Source organism: Salvelinus alpinus, chromosome 15 (genome assembly GCF_045679555.1).
Source record: "Salvelinus alpinus chromosome 15, SLU_Salpinus.1, whole genome shotgun sequence".
Lineage (NCBI taxonomy): Eukaryota > Metazoa > Chordata > Actinopteri > Salmoniformes > Salmonidae > Salvelinus > Salvelinus alpinus.
In genome coordinates, this window is record NC_092100.1 from 18,735,948 (window position 1) to 18,755,089 (window position 19,142).

Here is a 19,142-nt window from a genome sequence, read left to right on the forward strand (position 1 = left end):
ACTTCATTTTTCCCACATTTTAGAGCATTTCTGTTCCCAAAAAGTATTATAGGTCATATTTTAGTCACACAAAAGGCTGTTTTAACATGGGAATCAGAATCTTTTCAGGACCTTCTAAGGGCTTACAAAAGTCTTCAGAGTACACTTTTTTGTAGACATTGTCGATACAACTCTGCAACCAGCTGTTTTCTTCAATATTGGATGACGTACCAGATATTTAGTAGCTGGTGAAGGGACCAATTGTGTAGGCTTGTAGGGAAGAAGCAAACGAGTCAATTAGGTATGTGTACGTTTTTGGAGCCTTGACGGTAGCTGTTGGTCAGCCAGAGCTAGTGAAGTGTTTCTACATCAGGAGTCATACAATTCTCATTTGTCAAGTGCAGCTGTATTCAGTTGGATAGTCTTCAAAGAGGCATTGCGACAACTAGTATTGTGACAAAAGCTGAGTCGTTGTGAGTTTTCCAAGACATTTACACTGCCGGATCTCCTGTACTTTTGGTGTTCAGGCCCTTTATGGCTAAACTAATATCGTGAAATGCATTCAATGGGAACTCAAGACTCCCATGTAAAGGTGATTTGTAGCATGAAACAGAATTAACCTGTACTATTTGTAAAATAGGGTAACTTAAAGCTAAAGAGGGGAGTCACAAATACCACAACCTCTCTTTGTGAATTGTATTTGTAAAGCAAGTTTGTGTTGAATATTCTCCATTGTGTTTAGTTCTTAAAAGGTACAGTCTGCAGATGCTACATCCATTTTTGGACTTATGAAATCTTAAGTGATATCATGGATGGTCAGTCCTTGCATCCCAATGCTCTGTCTATGAATTTGAAAGTATTTTTTTTCGCAAGCTCCATCCCTCAGCTTTTTACAGAAACGGGGCAGGGAAGATGCTTTATCTTTTTAACTGCTGATTGTTGCTTTAAAGATGTGTCTGCATACACAAGGACATGTAATTAAATGTTTTACATATTGATCTATTTATGGACGTCAATTAGTATATTATGCCCATGGATTTCAGCCTGTGTTGACTCATATGGGCATCAAAAGAACTGAACTTGAATGTTTTTATAAAATCCTGAAATGTTAGCACATTTTAAATGTAGGTGAAAGTGAACTGCATATACTCAATTAAACATAATCAAGATCTAAACCAGTGTTAATTCTGATGCATTTACAGTGTTTTTAACACAACATACGATTGCCCATTCCTTTCCCATTAGTTAATTTCAGCAGCATGACAATAAGGAACAATTCAACTTATTAAAATCCCTCTTATTCTAATCCTCCTGACCTATTTTACTCGTGCTCCTCCCCCAATACCTTGTTCAACACACGAAGCACCTTCCACTCACCAAGTTTGCAAAGCCACTTTTAATGAAAGGTGCTGCTATTCTTTGTCCTCACTTGGCATTCTACAAATGTCCTAATGTCTTAGGCTATTGCCAATTGAAACTCTGCAGAAGAAGAAGGTTAGAAGGTAAAGGGTTTTCAGAGACTGGGAATTTGAGTTTTAGAGAGGACACAGGTAAGGTTTTTTGAACTTTTTCAAGTTTGTCAAATTGTTTTGTGGTTTTAATCTGATCATGGATACAGGTTATAATGGTATGAGTTTCCCGCTTAACCTGTATAATGGTCTCATAACCAAATGTTGGGTTATTGAGACAATATTTATGAACCCACTATGGTTTTAGAGGTAGGGGAGACAGAAAGTGGCGGGGTCCTCCCTGAGACATTTCTCTTGCCACCTAAAGCCCATTTCCTGCATTTCTAGACAATTTTGACATGATCCATGGCACTTCTATTCAGTTATTTTTTTGAAAATCAAAAATAAGCAAAAAGGGGCCACTGTCATCAAGCTAGCTAAGAGATCATTATTAAATATGTTAAAGGATTGATAAAATAACAAACTAGAGCAAAGGTAATTCAATAATCAATATTGTATTGCACCTTGAACCAAATAGCCTAACAAATGGAACTTAACGCAAAGTACAATGACTTTTGATGGTCTTTATGAAGACTTCCTCTATATCAAACAAATTTAGTCAGACAATTGTTAAAGTTTTCATGAATATATAGTTATAGTCTTCACTCTTTCCGACTCTGTTTTGTCATTTACCCAGAAAGTAATCCATGGGACCAAGAGAGACAGTCATCTATGGTTCAAATTTGTTTCAACAGCCACGGCCAACTTAAGCTAACTTAAGGCAACAATAACCAAAAAACTATGGGAGTGATAGGGACCAGCTCACCATGTAAAAGTAACTCAGAACCAAGTTTTTGAGTTGATTTGGTCATGCCATTTTAAACATGGCGATGTTGCCCCTATCTGTTGTTTTTTTTTGTTAAGTTAGCAGTGTCTTTTGAAACAAAACAAAACTGTGGATGACAGTCTCTCCTGGCCCCATTGACTTCTTTCAGGGCACATGGACAAATTGAAGTAAAAAAATGTAAAGATCCTTTAACATTTTACTTGGTCCCTTCAAATTGAAACACTTTAGCCCCAGAACATTTAGTTTCATACCCTCAGCATATAATCAAATGATGTGCCAGAACAGGAGCTATACAGACCTTTATCTGAAGGAGTACTTCACTGATTCACGTTATATAGGCTGCATTTTGTGATGACATTGGCCTACTTTTGACTACTTTGATACACAAACTTGATACACAAACTGTAAGTGAATGTCACAATAGTTTTGGTCCCCTAAAATGGGTGGACTACATACAAAAAGTGCTTTAATTTCTAAACGGTTCACACAAAATGGATGAAAATACCCTCAAATTAAATCTGACAATCAGCACTTAACCTCAGAGTCATTGTATCATTTCAAATCCAAAGTGTTGGAGTACAGAGCCATAACAACAACAAATTCACTGTCACAATACTTTTCGAGCTCTGTAAGTTCCTGGGAGTCTTAGCTTTCAGGAATGGGGTCATAATAGGTAATAACCCAAACTGCCAAATTCCCACACTGTCACGCTGGCTATAGAAGCCGCTGGTTGCGGTGTCAAACTTGCCTGGCTACCCATCCACATCGCTCTGGCAAAACACCACGCACACTAACATTTCTTCTCTACGATGAGTATGGATTTGATTCACCTCCGACGACTTCTTGAATCGGAACACATTCAAACCGTTCTGATTGGTCCGAGAAACCGAATCCTGAACCATGTCATTTTGACTTAAACACAAACGACTTCTTGGATAGCAGGTTCACACTGGCGCAATCGATAGAGCATCGAAATTCAATTCAGGATGAGTCGCCAGGCAAGTGTTAAGGGTTGCATTGCTGCAGCACTTTTTGTATAACAGTGAAATTATAATAATTGTGGGGGGGGGGTTGTCGGGGAAGTTGTGCCCCAGTTTATTATACAGTATAAAGTTTTGTCCTGCAGTGGCTTCAGAAAGTATTCATACCCCTTGACTTATCCCACATTTTGTTGTTACAGCCTGAAAAAAACAAATTATTAAATATTATTTTCTCATCCATCTACATACAACACCCCATAATGACAAAATGAAACCATGTTTTTAGACATTTTGCAAATCATTGAAAAGGAAATGCAGAAATATCTCATTTGCACAAGTATTCACACCCCTGAGTCAATACATGTTAGAATCACCTTTTTGGCAGCGATTATAGCTGTGTCTTTTTTTTTATATTCACCATTCAAAGTGTAATTAATAACTTTACCATGCTCAAAGAGATATTTGTCATTTTTTACCCATCAACCAATAGGTGCCCTTCTTTGTGACACATTGGAAAACCTCTCTGGTCTTTGTGTTGATTCTGTGTTAAATTCACTGCTCGGCTGAGGGACCTTACAATTATCTGTATGTGTGGGGTATGTTAAACATTATTATTGCACACAGAGTGAGTCTATGCAACTTATTATGTGACTTGTTTGCAAATCTTTACTCCGTAACTTATTTAGGCATGCCATAACAAAGGGGTAGAATACTTATTGACTCAAGACATTTCAGCTTTTCTTTTTTAAATTAATTTGTGAAAATTTCTAAAAACAATATGGGGTATTACAGTTGAAGTCGGAAGTTTACAGTTTAGGTTGGCGTCATTAAAACTCGTTTTTCAACCACTCCACACATTTCTTGTTAACAAACTATAGTTTTGGCAAGTCGGTTAGGACATCTACTTTGTGCATGACACAAGTAATTTTTCCAACAATTGTTTACAGACAGATTATTTCACTCATAATTCACTGTATCACATTTCCAGTGGGAGTTACATACACTTAGTTGACTGTGCCTTTAAACAGCTTGGAAAATCCCTGAAAATGATGTCATGGCTTTAGAAGCTTCTGATAGGCTAATTGACATAATTTGAGGCAATTGGGGGTGTACCTGTGAATGTATTTCAAGGCCTACCTTCAAACTCAGTGCCTCTTTACTTGACATCATGGGAAATCAAAAGAAATCAGCAAAGACCTCAGATAAAAAATGGTAGACCTCCACAAGTCTGGTTCATCCTTGGGAGCAATTTCCAAACGCCTGAAGGCACCATGTTCATCTGTACAAGTAAAAGTACGCAAGTATGAATACCATGGGACCACGCAGCCATCATAACGCGCAGCCGTCATAACGCTCAGGAAGGAGGAGCGTTCTGTCTCCTAGAGATGAACGTACTTTGGTGCAAAAGTGCAATCAATCCCAGAGCAACAGCAAAGGACCTTGTAAAGATGCTGGAGGAAACGGGTACAAAAGTATCTATATCCACAGTAAAATGAGTCCTATATCAACATAACCTGAACGGCCGCTCAGCAAGGAAGAAGCCACTGCTCCAAAACCGCCACAAAAAAGCCAGACTACAGTTTGCAACTGCACATGGGGACAAAGATCGTACTTTTTGGAGAAATGTCCTCTAGTCTGATGAAACAAAAATAGAACTGTTTGGCCATAATGACCATTGTTATGTTTGGAGGAAAAAGGGGGAGGCTTGCAAGCCGAAGAACACCATCCCGACCGTGAAGCACGGGGGTGGCAGCATCATGTTGTGGGGGTGCTTTGCTGCAGGAGGGACTGGTGCACTTCACAAAATAGATGGCATCATGAGGATGGAAGATTATGTGGATACATTGAAGCAACATCTCAAGACATCAGTCAGGAAGTTAAAGCTTGGTTGCTAAATGGTCTTCCACATGGACAATGACCCCAAGCATACTTCCAAAGTTGTGGCAAAATAGCTTAAGGACAACAAAGTCAAGGTATTGGAGTGGCCATCACAAAGCCCTGACCTCAATCCTATAGAAAATGTGTGTGCAGAACTGAAAAAGCGTGTGTGAGCATGGAGGCCTACAAACCTGACTCAGTTACACCAGCTCTGTCAGGAGGAATGGGCCAAAATTCACCCAACTTATTGTGGGACGCTTGTGGAAGGCTACCCAAAACGTTTGATCCAAGTTAAACAATTTAAAGGCAATGCTTCAAATACTAATTGAGTGTATGTAAACTTCTGACCCACTGGGAATGTGATGAAAGAAATACAAATATTCTCTCTACTAATATTCTGACATTTCACATTCTTAAAATAAAGTGGTGATCCTAACTGACCTAAGACAGGGAATTTTTACTAGAGTTTAAATGTATTTGGCTAAGGTGTATGTGAACTTCCGACTTCAACTGTATGTGTATCCATTTAAAAAAAGGAACTGGATGTGTATCCATTTGGAAAAAGGAAAGGGTTGTGAATACTTGCTGAAGGCACTATATATGACTGGGACTCATTTTATCTGTAAATGTAAAGTTTCTTTCATTCAATACATTTTTCCTAGAAACCTTTTATCAGATGCATCAATTACAGTTGAAAGGTCAAAACAGCAGTTTAAAGGTGCGGTATCAAATCAAATTTCAAATCAAATTTATTTATATAGCCCTTCTTATATCAGCTGATATCTCATAGTGCTGTACAGAAACCCAGCCTAAAACCCCAAACAGCAAGCAATGCAGGTGTAGAAGCACGGTGGCTAGGAAAAACTCCCTAGAAAGGTCAAAACCTAGTATTAGTATTTGTATCATATCCTCTACGTCGTAATTTATACTCATTATGCATACATCCTATTCAGTCCCAAGAAACACCTGGAGCATCTGATTCTACCATCCAACACGACAAGGAGGACAAAGCAATGGATGGAGAACATATCACCGAACGACCCCGACCAGGCTTTGTCCTGGCAGACTACGTCGTCTTTGCTGCCATGCTGCTCATTTCCATGGGAATAGGGCTTTTCCAGGCCCTGAAGAAGAAACCGGGTGATGCTAAGGTGGATGACTTCTTCACCGGTGGCCGTAGTATGCCAGCCGTACCCGTGGGAATGTCACTGTGTGCCAGCTTCATGTCAGCTGTCCAGGTCCTGGGAGTGCCAGCCGAAGCCTCCCTCTATGGTTTTAAGTTCCTCTACATGTGCCTCGGGCAAACCATCAACTCCTGTCTGACTGCATACCTGTTCCTGCCAGTATTCTACCGCCTTGGTATCACCAGCACCAATGAGGTTTTGTTACCCTTTACATTGACAGTATTCATAGAGATGCCATGCACATACAACACATAGCTACTAGATCTATGCAAGTAAGAAATAGGGTTATGGCCAAGCAACTGTTGAAATTTAAATGTTTGTGTGTGTGGGAAAGGCAGGGGGAGGGATAGGAAGAACAGTATGTGTGGAAGGATGATGTTTTGTTTACTCTTTGCTTTGCTGTCACAGTACCTCAAGATGAGATTTGGCAGAGAGATGCAGCTGCTTGGAAGTGTCCAGTTTATAGTCTCAACAGTAAGTAAGGCAAACTGATAGAGCATGCGCAAAGTCATCCTCATATGACTTATGCATAATGTTGAGGACAGAATGTGTATGTATGTATGTACGTACATACATACATACCTACATATTAGATATGTGTGTGTGTATAACATATAGCGTCAATTGGCCATTGTGTCACGACCGTTATATGACGAATGAGTGGACCAAGGCGCAGCATGAAAGAAAGCCATCTTCTTTTAATGAAGAAAAACAAACACTTACTAAACGAACAAAAAACAAACGTGAAGCTAAACCGAACTAAGTGCACACATGCAACATAGAACATAGACAATTACCCACAATCACCTAAAGCCTATGGCTGCCTTAAATATGGCTCCCAATCAGAGACAACAATAAACAGCTGTCTCTGATTGAGAACCAAACCAGGCATCCATAGACTTTCCTAAACCTCTCTACTGAACACAACCCCATACACTATACAAAACCCCCTAAACAATACACACACCCTAAACTAGACAAAACACACAAACATCCCATGTCACACCCTGACCTAACTAAACTAATAAAGAAAATCAATATAACAGAGGCCAGGGTGTGACACATTGATTTATACTTTATCATTTTTTCCAGCTGCTCTACACAGGAATTGTGATCTATGCTCCAGCCTTAATCCTGAGCCAAGGTATGACCTCTGGAGAAGCAAAATAATGTGTATGCAACCTCCTGTATGTAATTCATTATAAATGCATGTATGACTATAGAGACCATGAGCTGTTGTGAAGGTTTAGTAAGCGTTATAATGCTCTATACCACCTGTGTGTGTGATACATTATCAATGTGTTACGTACAATTGTTATTAATATGTTTTAATTATTGTATTCCAGCCACTGGGCTCAATATGTGGGCATCCCTCTTCTCAACTGGGTTCATTTGTACTCTTTACACCACATTGGTAAGACTTCTCCATACTTCATAGTAAATGGACTGTATTGGCGCAGGGTGCTACTCTGAATCTATCTTGTCTGTCTGTCTGTCCTCCGCACCACAGGGGGGCATGAAAGCAGTCATCTGGACAGACGTGTTCCAGATCCTGGTCATGCTCTCGGGCTTCATCGCCATCTTCATCCAGGGCACTGTTTTGGTTGGTGGGCCAGCAATGGTTTTGGAGATTGCCAACAATGGATCACGAATTAACTTTAATGAGTAAAAAATGGCCTTTTATTCAACTAACAATATGCCTTTCAGCTATCCATTGCACAATCGCCCCAAAAAATCACACTTACCGTTACTACACCATCAATACCTTCTCTTTTGATCAGTTTTGACTTCGACCCAAGGAGGCGATACACATTCTGGAGCTTTACTGTTGGCGGTACGCTGTTGTGGCTGTCCATGTATGGTGTGAACCAGGCACAGGTACAACGCTACATCTCCTGCAGAACTGAACGACAGGCCCAGTGGTGAGTGCAGACATCCGCTTTCAGCAAAGCCTAAGGATCACAGTTTCTTATTTTCACATAAGATAAAGCAAGATAATGTAAGATTAAGATCATATGCAAATTCACATTTTGTGAAATATATTAATGTATTTTTAACGCTGCCAATTAATAAAAGCAGATTCTAGATTCTTTAGACCTTCCTATATAAAAAAGGTAGGAATATAACTGTAACCAACTGGACTAGTAGTTACAGGAAATGGAATAAAATAAACTGGTAATACGCAACCCCTTGGTTTATACAGAAGCAAAGGAGAGTTCTGAAATACTAAGGAACCCTGATGCATACAGGCTATCAAATTAACGTTAAGAGAAGCACAGTGCATGTTCAATAGTTTGTTATACAGTAAGTCAAATGAGCAATGGTGTTTTTATTATTTACAAATAAGAGCCACAAATCACAATCAGTTCACACATGAAAGGCTGATTACTGATAGGAATGTTCAGAGTAATTATAACCAGAAGGATGTAATGATTCCCAAATCACTCCAGAATGACTCACTTTACTCTATAAGACGCACAGCACTTCTGTAAGAAAAATGTTCAGTATATGTTTAGACAAGGGCTCTCCAACCCTGTTCCTGGAGAGCTACTCTCCTGTAGGATTTCAATCCAACCCCAGTTGTAACTAACCTGATTCAACCAGCTGATTGTTAGAATCAGGTGCGCTAGATTAGGGTTGGAGTGAAAAACGTACAGGACAGTAACTCTCCAGGAACAGGGATGGAGAGCCCTGGTTTAGACCATCACTCAAATGATGGCAGTCCAGCACAGTCCCTGTCCCAGATTAGTTGGATTAGAGGGAAGGGTGTCCATGTCTTACCCACAAGACCAGGGTCCTTATTCATAAAGTGTGATCCTCAGATAACGAGTGCTGATCTAGGATAAGTTTTACCTTTTATTATATAATGAATAAGATCAGCACTCCTACTCTGAAACTGTTTATGAATATGGTCCCTGGAAATGATCATTTATGATAATTCAACTGTTTGGCTACAAGGAGGAACAGGATGTCTACTGATAAAACACTGTCTATTGACCGATAATATAAAACAAGGATGTTTGCTGAAAAATAATGTCCCACAAGGCTGTACTGGACTAAACGTAGATGGTTGCTTGTCCTTCTCTGCAGGGCGTTGTTTGTCAACCAAGTGGGCTTGTGTCTCGTTGTGGGCAGTGCAGCCACCTGCGGCATTGTCATGTTTGCCTTGTACTCCCACTGTGACCCTTTGAAGTCTGGAAAGATTGCTGCTCCAGACCAGGTAATGAGTAATGACATAACTACTACAATCTACACCAGTGGTTCCCAACTTTTGTTGTAGCCTCAGACAAACACACCTGATTCAACTCATTGAGGGCCTGATGATTAGTTGACAAGTTGAATCAGGTGTGCTTGACAAGGACTACAATAAAAATGTGTACTGTTGGGGGTATTCAGGGACCGGGGTGGTCCTAAAGTGAAATCTACATCCACTTGAGGTACCAGGAGAGCTAAAGTAAATGCACCCAATGGACTTTCACAGAATTGTAAACATTTTATTTTCTCCCTTTTTATGAAATTATTGCGCTTGTGTTAATATTTGAGCTCTCATACATTTCCCCTCTTCTCTCTTTCAAAGTATATGCCATACTTGGTCCTGGACATCTTTCAAGACCACCCTGGTTTTCCCGGTCTTTTTCTGGCTTGTGCATACAGTGGCACCCTGAGGTATCCAATCCCTATCTGTAATATGCATCAAGTCATAAATCAGCATATGACTGACACCACTGATGACATCATTGTTGGTAATTCACTGCTTTACAGTACCGCCTCCACCAGCATCAACGCCATGGCAGCTGTTACCATGGATGATCTACTGAAACCAACTCTAGCCAACATGTCACAGAAGAGGTTGATTTTAATTTCCAGAGGGCTGTGTAAGCGCAATTTTAAAGTTATATTTTTGTATTAGGTCAGCAACTATTTCTCTAAAGTGAAAAACACCCTAAATAGTTAGTTTGTGTACCAAATTATTAAATAATCAATGTGGTACAAAACAATGTGACCTTATCAAGCCGGCGTTGTAGCATCTAATGTGTCGCTGTGTTTTAGCTTTCATGTATGGGGCTGGATGTATCACGGTGGCTGCTCTCTCATCCTTCTTGGACTGGGGAGTTCTTCAAGTAGGTTCCTCCCTTCACCATATTACATCCCTCCTCATGTTTAAAGTCTCTGTAGGCCACGGACTCAGATCAGGTACACAAAAGGCTTTCTTATGGACACCAATACAAGTATACCAAAATGCTGTCCTGACATACAGCCATAAGCCTTGGGGACTGAGAATAATGAAGGATTTGTCCAGTGTCACATTGTCCCTATTCTTCTCCTCCTCAGGGGTCCTTCACAGTCATGGGAGTGGTCAGTGGCCCACTTCTTGGGGCTTTCATCCTGGGGATGTTTGTTCCCGCTAGTAACAGGCCGGTGAGTTGGACAAGATGCTGTTTGCACAATGGGAACATTTGGGAAGAGAGAGAAGATCAGCTGCTCATGTAATAAGAGTTACAGGGGTGTCCATCCATGGTTCTATTTTGATGCTTAGGAGGGTGCCATGATTTGATATGGGGGTATTGCCCAGTACCCTTTTTCACCTTTGTAATTCTAACCCTCCATAGGAAGATTGTTGGTACAGCTAATGCCACAGTTTTGTTTTAGCTCATTCCAGAGAATTTCATAATGACTGATTGCCTTCAGAGATTATATTACAAGTCTTTTTACTTGTGTCTTCAGGGCGTGTTTAGTGGCGTGGCGGTGGGCTTCTCCATCTCCTTGTGGCTGGTCATTGGATCAACCCTCCATCCTCCCAGTCTGCAGACCATGGGAGTCCTGCCCACCTATACAGATCAATGTCCATCAAGTAACAGCACAGTCAACAGCAGCCTGGGCATGGACACACCCTCCGCCTCCACGCCGCTTCCCCTATATCAACATGGGTGAGGAAGACATATGGAGAGATACTAACAAACTGAGAGTAGTACCACCAGTAGAAGTAGCAAAAGTGTGTTATCATCAATCATATATCTCATTAAAGTGTTCATAACTCAATAACTTGTCTCTTATCTTGAATGTTTGATAGTATATGGCCCAGATGTTCCTGGTCCGGTCACATGGTTAGGAAAGGCTCTTGGCCTTATGAGGTACGCTGACCAAGGAAACATTTCTCCACAGACTGACGAGTCTGCAGAACTTTTATTCCATGTCCTACCTCTACTTTGGTGCTGTGGGGACAATTTCAGTGGTGCTGGTTGGGGTAGCTGTGAGCTATGCAACAGGTAATAAAAGTACAATTTCTTTATCGTTTCCTCAATGTTTTTATTGTTTAATACCATGTCTTGACCATTCAGCTCAGACAGACATACAGTGCATTCGGAAAGTATTCAGACCCCTTCACTTTTTCCACATTTTGTTACATTACAGCCTTATTCTAAAATTGATTCAATTATTTTTTTTTACCTCAATCAACCTACACATAATACCCCATAATGAGAAAGCAAAAAACGTTTTTTAATTTTTTATGTTTGCATATTTACATAAGTATTCAGACCCTTTACTCAATACTTTGTTGAAGCACCTTAGGCAGTGATTACAGCCTTGATTCTTCTTGGGTATGATGCTACAAGCTTAGCACACCTGTATTTGAGGAGTTTCTCCTATTCTGCTCTGCATATCCTCTCAAGCTCTGTCAGGTTGGATGGAGAGCGTCGCTGCACAGCTATTTTCAGGTTTCTCCAGAGATGTTAGATTGGGTTCAAGTCCGGGCTCTGGCTGGGCCACTCAAGGACATTCAGAGACTTGTCCCAAAGCCTCTCCTGCGTTGTCTTGGCTGTGTGCTTAGGGTCATTGTCCTATTGGAAGGTGAACCTTCACCCCAGTCTGAGGTCCTGAGCACTCTGGAGCAGGTTTTCATCAAGGATCTCTCTGTACTTTGCTCCGTTCATCTTTCCTTCGATCCTGACTAGTGTCCCAGTCCCTGCCGCTGAAAAACATCCCCACAGCATGATGCTGTCACCACGCTTCACCATAGGGATGGTGCCTGGTATCCTCCAGACGTGACGCTTGGCATTCAAGCGAAAGAGTAAAATCTTAATTTCATCAGACCAGAGAATCATGTTGGTGGAGTGCTGCAGATATGGTTGTCCTTCTAGAAGGTTCTCCCATCTCCACAGAGGAACTCTGGAACTCTGTCAGAGTGACCATCAGTTTCTTGGTCACCACCCTGACCAAGGCCCTTCTGCCCCGATTGCTCAGTTTGGCCAGGCGGCCAGCTCTAGGAAGAGTCTTGGTGGTTCAAAACTTCTTCCATTTAAGAATGATGGAGGCTATTGTGTTCTTGGGGACCTTCCTTGCTGCAGACATTTTTTCTTACCCTTGCCCAGATCTGTGCCTCGACACAATCTTGTCTCGGAGCTCTACGGACAATTCCTTTGACCTCATGGCTTGGTTTTTGCTCTGACATGCACTGTCAACTATGGGACCTTATATAGACAGGAGTGTGCCTTTCCAAATCATGTTCAATCAATTGAATTAACCACATGTGGACTCCAATCAAGTTGTAGAAACATGCACCTGAGCTCAATTTCGAGTTTCACAGCAAAGGGTCTGAATAGTTATGTAAATAAGGTATTTTTGTTTTTTTATAAATTAGCAAAATATTCTACAAAACTGTTTTTTGCTTTGTCGTTATTGTGTGTAGATTGAAGAAAAAATGTAATTTAATCCAGAATAAGGCTGTAACCTAACAAAGTGGGGAAGGGGTCTGAATACTTTCCGAATGCACTGTATATATACACACTGTGTGTAATTATATTTTCTGTTTAAACAGGACCTACCAAGAGAAATACCATTGACCCTGGCTTGCTCTGGTGGGACTTACAACAGAAAACCCTGGACAGTCAGATGGACAATCCACAGATAGTGCCTCTACACCACTTGCACAATGAAGATGTTGGTGAAAAAGAGGCCCTGAGCGCTACGCGGAAAACTACCTTAACTCAATGTTCCCCAATAAAGTATAGAGAGCTTTGAGAGAAGAGAGGTGGACACACACACACAGTACCAGTCAAAAGTTTGGACACGTACTCATTTAAGTGTTTTTCTTTATTTGACTATTTTCTACATTGTATAATAATAGTGAAGATATCAAAACTATGAAATAACACACATGGAATCATGTAGTAACCAAAAAAGTGTTGAACAAATCTAAATATATTTTTATATTCTTCAAAGTTGCCTCCCTTTGCCTTGATGACAGCTTTGCACACTCTAGGCATTCTCAAAACCTGCTTCACCTGGAATGCTTTTTCAACAGTCTTGAAGGAGTTTCCACAAATGCTGAGCACTTGTTGTCTGCTTTTTCTTCACTCTATGGTCCAACTCCTCCCAAACAATCTCAATTAGGTTGAGGTTGGGTTATTGTGGAGGCCAGGTCATCTGAAGCAGCACTCCATCACTCTCCTTCTTGGTCAAATATTTCCACTGGTGTAATGTCCATTGTTTGTGTTTCTTGGCCCAAGAAAGTCTCTTCTTATTATTGGTGTACTTTAGTAGTGGTTTCTTTGCAGCAATTCAACCATGAAGGCCTGATTCACGCAGTCTCCTCTGAACAGTTGATGTTGAAATGTGTCTATTACTTGGACTCTGTGAAGCATTTATTTGTGCTGCAATCTCTGAGGCTGGTAACTCTAATGAACTTATCCTCTGCAGCAGAGATAACTCTGGGTCTTCCTTTCCTGTGGCGGTCCTCGAGAGACAGTTTCATCATAGCGCTTGATGGTTTTTGTCACAGCACTTGAAGAAACTTTCAAAGTTCTTGACATTTTCCAGATTGACTGACCTTCATGTAATGATAGACTGTCATTTCTCTTTGCTTATTTGAGCTGTTCTTGCTATAATATGGACTTGGTCTTTTACCAAATAGTGCAATCTTCTGTATACTACCCCTAACTTGTCACAACACAACTGATTGGCTCAAACTCATTAATAAGGAAGGAAATTCCACAAATTAACTTTTAACAAGGCACTACCTCATGAAGCCACCCTTTACCTCATGAAGCTGATTGAGAGAGTGCCAAGAGTGTGCAAAGCTGTCATCTTGGCAAAGGGTGGCTACTTTGAAGAATCTCAAATATAAAATATATTTTGGTTTTGTTTAACACTTTTTTGGATACATGATTCCATATGTGTTATTTCATAGTTGAAGTCTTCACTATTATTCTATAATGTAGAAAATAGTAAAAATAAAGAAAAACCCTTGAATGAGTAGGTGTGTCAACTTCTGACTGGTACTGTATATCTCTATATCGAAAGGGACAGAAATTGTCATCCTCAGGCACAGCAGTTTAATTGAGGTCCTTCAGCAACATGTACATCATGTACAATTATCTGAGGTAGCCAGTATATGTTCATATCATGGGTTTTGAATAGAATATTTTGTATGGGACACATGGTCTTTCATTTTAAAATGAGATTTCATTGTGGTTATATAAGGGGATATAGCAGACCTAGATAAATACTGATTTAGCTTGGAGTATGCACTTTTGGGACATAGTACCGGGAAAACTAAATCAAGTGCAGCTCAATTATTTGAAAGCATTTTAACCTTGGTCTGTAATGTATAGTACCGTAATGTATAGTATACTATGTTACATAGTTGTAAGCAATATAACAATGTCTGACTAAACACTACAGTTTTACAGTAGCTGCCTATGTAACTACCATGCAAATACAGTTATAGCAACACTTAAGTAGAATGGAAAGGTTTTCATTTAATTTTAGTCAGTTGGCATTCAGTTGAATGGAATCAATCAATAGAATCAAATAAAGCCACAGACGTGTTTTGTCATTGATCAAAGGACCTTTCACAAAGGAGTCCATTATGGTTCTGTCCACATGCCTTATCAGCTACACACACACCTGCAATTCCAACAGTGGCGATGATAAACATGAAACCCAATGAGAGCATCCCGAAACCAAAGTGTTGACGCATCATATCGCCTAGTCTCCTTTCCTCCTGATATAAACTATTAAAAAAACTGAAATGAAAGAACTGGACAGATGAATGGACATTCCCAGCAGTTATTTATTATAATGCCTTCAGTGCAGATGAATGAAAGGAGACAAGTATAGGAATCCACTTTAGACTATTGAGATGTAGCTTTATGCTCAGGGACATTCTTTGAAATCCAGGAATATAGACTGGATGATTGTTTAGCAACAAAACCGACGAGTGCGCAACTACTGTATGGGGCAAAACAGACAGGATTGGCTTAGATTGTTCACAACATATAAACTATATTTGAAAACATAAATGTGCACAATGAGCACTTGTCTCAAATAAATCGGTACAGTTGTTGGTTAGTTAGCTAGCAAATGTTTCGCCATATTAGCATTGATATGAAATCAGTCAAAACACCTCAAAACAAGAACAAGAAAAGTAGCTGAAACGAGCCCCCGACACAAAATTAGAGTTGCTACCCAAGCCGGCTGGTCGTTCGTTCTATCGGTTCAGTTGCCAGAGACGCGACCCAGTCGCTAAGTATTTTTGTTCTGTATCAATGGACGTGACCCAGTTGTTTGTTCAAACTGTTTTATTGCCATACTGGCTGGCAACGTTTTTATCCCATGCTTGCTAGCTAGCCAACTACGGCTAACTTAGTCACGCCAAACAGTGCAGCCAGAGTAACAGCAAAGTAGCAGCATTTGCATTTGTTTAAGCTGTTTTCTAGTGACATTTATTTGGAAACATCCATAACAATGGGCTAATGATGCGTGATTTCACCTGACATAGACAATGTGCTCTCTCATCACTGTTGTTCAGAGGAGCTAGCCAACACAGCTAACAAAATCACTTCAAACTGAAGCTGGAAAGACTGCAGACTAGCTGCATTTCTTTTAAAATGTCTTTGTATATATCCATAAAAATTTGCTGATTCATGATGTTGGATTCTAGCTGTAAATATACTCACTATTCTAGAAGTTAATGGTTACATTGGGGCGGCAGGTAGCCTAGTGGTTAGAGTGTTGGACTAGTAACCGAAAGGTTGCAAGATTGAATCCCTGAGCTGACAAGGTAAAAATCTGTCTTCTGAACAAAGCAGTTAACTCACTGTTCCTAGGCCGTCATTGAAAATAAGATTATGTACTTAACTGACTTGCCTAGTTAAATAAAGGTAAAATAAAGTATAAGGAATGTATATGTTGGGGTCAATGGAGGGTGGATAAGAATTTAGTATTTCTTAGGGATCCCCAACGCAGTAGCTACTCTTCCTGGGGTCCAAACACATTAAAGCACTTACATTACATATAAAACAGTACATCATAACATTATTACACCACTACATATTTACAATACAAAATGTATAATACCACCATACAACAATATTACAATGTACGCGTGTCTGTACCTTTTGTGTGTGTCTCTTCACAGTCCCCGCTGTTCCATAAGGTGTATTTTTACCTGTTTAAAAAAAAATCTGATTTCACTGCTTGCATCAGTTACCTGATGTGGAAAAGAGTTCCATGTAGTCATGGCTCTATGTAGTACTGTGTGCCTCCCATAGTCTGTTCTGGACATGGGGATTGTGAAGAGACTTCTGGTGGCATGTCTTGTGGGGTATGCATGGGTGTCCAAGCTGTGTGCTAGTAGTTTAAAGACTGCTCGGTTCATTCAGCTTGTCAACACTTCTTACAAAAACAGGTAGTGATGACGTCAATCTCTCTTCCACTTTGAGCCATGATAGATTGACATGCATATCATTAATGTTAGCTCTCAGTGTACTTTTAAGGGCCAGCCGTGCTGCCCTGTTCTGAGCCAACTGCAATTTTCCTAAGTCCCTCTTTGTGGCACCTGACCACATTACAGAAGTCTAGGTGCTACAAAACTAGGGCCTGTAGTACCTGCCTTGTTGATAGTGTTGTTAAGAAGGCATAGAAGCTCTTTTTTTATGGACAGACTTCTCCCCATCTTAGCTACTTTTGTATCAATGTGTTTTGACCATGACAGTTTACAATCCAGGGTTACAAGCAGTTTAGTCACTTAACTTGCTCAATGTCCACATTATTCACTATGAGATTTAGTTGAGGTTTAGGGTTAAGTGAATGATTCGTCCCAAATACAATGCTTTTAGTTTTGGAAATATTTAGGACTAACTTATTCCTTGCCACCCATTCTGAAACTAACTGCAGCTCTTTAAGTGTTGCGGTTATTTCAGTTGCTGTAGTAGCTGATGTGTACTGTATAGTGTTGAGTCATCCTCATACATAGACACAATGGCTTTACTAAAAGCCAGTAGTATGTCGTTAGTGAAGATTGAAAAAAGTAAGGGGTCTAAACAGCTACCGTGGGGAATTCCTGATTCTACCTGGATTATGTTGGGGAGGCTTCCATTAAAGAACACCTTCTCTGTTCTGTTAGACAAGTATATATCCACAATATAGCAGGGGGAGTATACAGCCAAGTCTGTTGTAAAATAGCATTGTATCTAGTCAAACACAATTTTTTCCAGAAGTTTACTAAGGGTTGGTAACAGGCTGATGACTTTTGCTTTGCTCCAGGCCTGAGGGAACACACTTTCTAGTATGCTTAAATTGAAGATATGGCAAATAGGAGTGGCAAAATCGTCGGCAATTATCCTCAGTAATTTTACATCCAGACCCCGGTGGCTTGTTATTGTTGATAGACAACAATAATTATTTCACCTCTTCCACACACTCTACGTAATTCAAAAGTACAACGCTTATCTTTCATAATTTGGTCAGATATACTTGGATATGTAGCGTCAGTGTTTGTCGATCGTATGTCATTCCTAAGTTAGATTTTCTTGCCAATGAAAAAGTCATTAAAGTAGTTGGTGTAATGAACGAGGGGAGACAGAGCTGGTTTCAAGCGCAGGGCACAGCAGGTGTTTATTGCGAAGGACCACAGGAGGAGGCAGGTAGCTGGATCCAGGGGCAGGCAGAAGGTCATACACAGGGGGTCCAAAAGGGCAACAGTACAGGCTGGGAAAAGGCTAGTAACGTAGTCCGGGAGATCAGACAAAAACTATCATACACGGGAGGAGTAAATCACAGGGAAAAACAGAGCTCTGGAAGACGTGTATCACAAAACAAACAATGCCTTACAGTGATGGGGTGCAAAGAACTGAACTAAATAGTGTGTGATAATGACATACAGGTGTGTGAACAGGTGATTGGGATCTGGAGAGTGAGCTGCGTTCAGGGGATCTAGGTGTTTTGAGAGTGTGAGTTGGAAGCAGACTTTACAGTTGGCAATATCAGTGGGTTTTGTGATGAATGAGCCATCTGATTCAATGAATAATGAGGCCAAGTTTACCCTTTTCCCTAAATTTAATCTAAGATGCTCCAAAGCTTTTTACTATCATTCATTTTCATTTCATAGTGTAGTTTATTTTTATTTAGTTCAGTCACATGATTTCTTAATTCGTAATACGTTTGCCAATCGATTGGGCTGCCAGACTTATTTGCCATACCTTTTGCCTCATCTCTCTCAACCATACAATTGTTCAATTCCTCATCAATCCAAGGGGTTTAACAGTTTTTACAGTACATTTCTTAATGGGTGCATGCTTATTAGCAACTGAAATAAGCAATTTCATAAATGTGTCAATTGCAGCGTCTGGTTGCTCATCATTACACACCACAGACCAGCAAATATTCATTACATCATCAACATAAGAATCACTAGGAAACTTATTGTATGACCTTTTATACACTATATTAAGCCCAGGCTTTGGCACTTCGGTTTTCCTAGATATGGCTACTATATTGTGATCACTACATCCTATGGATTTGAATACTGTCCCCACAGTGACCG

The 19,142-nt window shown here is 40.2% G+C and overlaps 1 protein-coding gene across 1 annotated transcript; it reads left to right on the forward strand.

Moving 5' to 3' along the window:
* The first annotated feature begins 1,376 nt into the window (after positions 1-1,376).
* Positions 1,377-15,361, forward strand: slc5a5 (solute carrier family 5 member 5). The gene is made up of 15 exons (XM_071342726.1): positions 1,377-1,529; positions 6,086-6,511; positions 6,725-6,790; positions 7,409-7,460; positions 7,663-7,730; positions 7,827-7,981; positions 8,098-8,238; positions 9,407-9,536; positions 9,894-9,982; positions 10,079-10,191; positions 10,367-10,437; positions 10,649-10,735; positions 11,042-11,244; positions 11,480-11,583; positions 13,134-15,361. Exons 2-15 carry the CDS (start codon positions 6,146-6,148, stop codon positions 13,334-13,336), a joined length of 1,848 nt encoding a protein of 615 aa, XP_071198827.1. The 5' UTR covers positions 1,377-1,529; positions 6,086-6,145; the 3' UTR covers positions 13,337-15,361.
* Positions 15,362-19,142: the final 3,781 nt, after the last annotated feature.

Excerpts from the sequence above, each read along its gene's own strand:
- slc5a5 (XM_071342726.1), top strand. The coding sequence starts at position 6,146 with ATGGATGGAGAACATATCACCGAACGACCCCGACCAGGCTTTGTCCTG. Across the intron at positions 10,192-10,366 it reads TTTAATTTCCAGAGGGCTGT|CTTTCATGTATGGGGCTGGA; the intron begins GTAAGCGCAATT and ends GCTGTGTTTTAG. Across the intron at positions 10,736-11,041 it reads TTCCCGCTAGTAACAGGCCG|GGCGTGTTTAGTGGCGTGGC; the intron begins GTGAGTTGGACA and ends TTGTGTCTTCAG.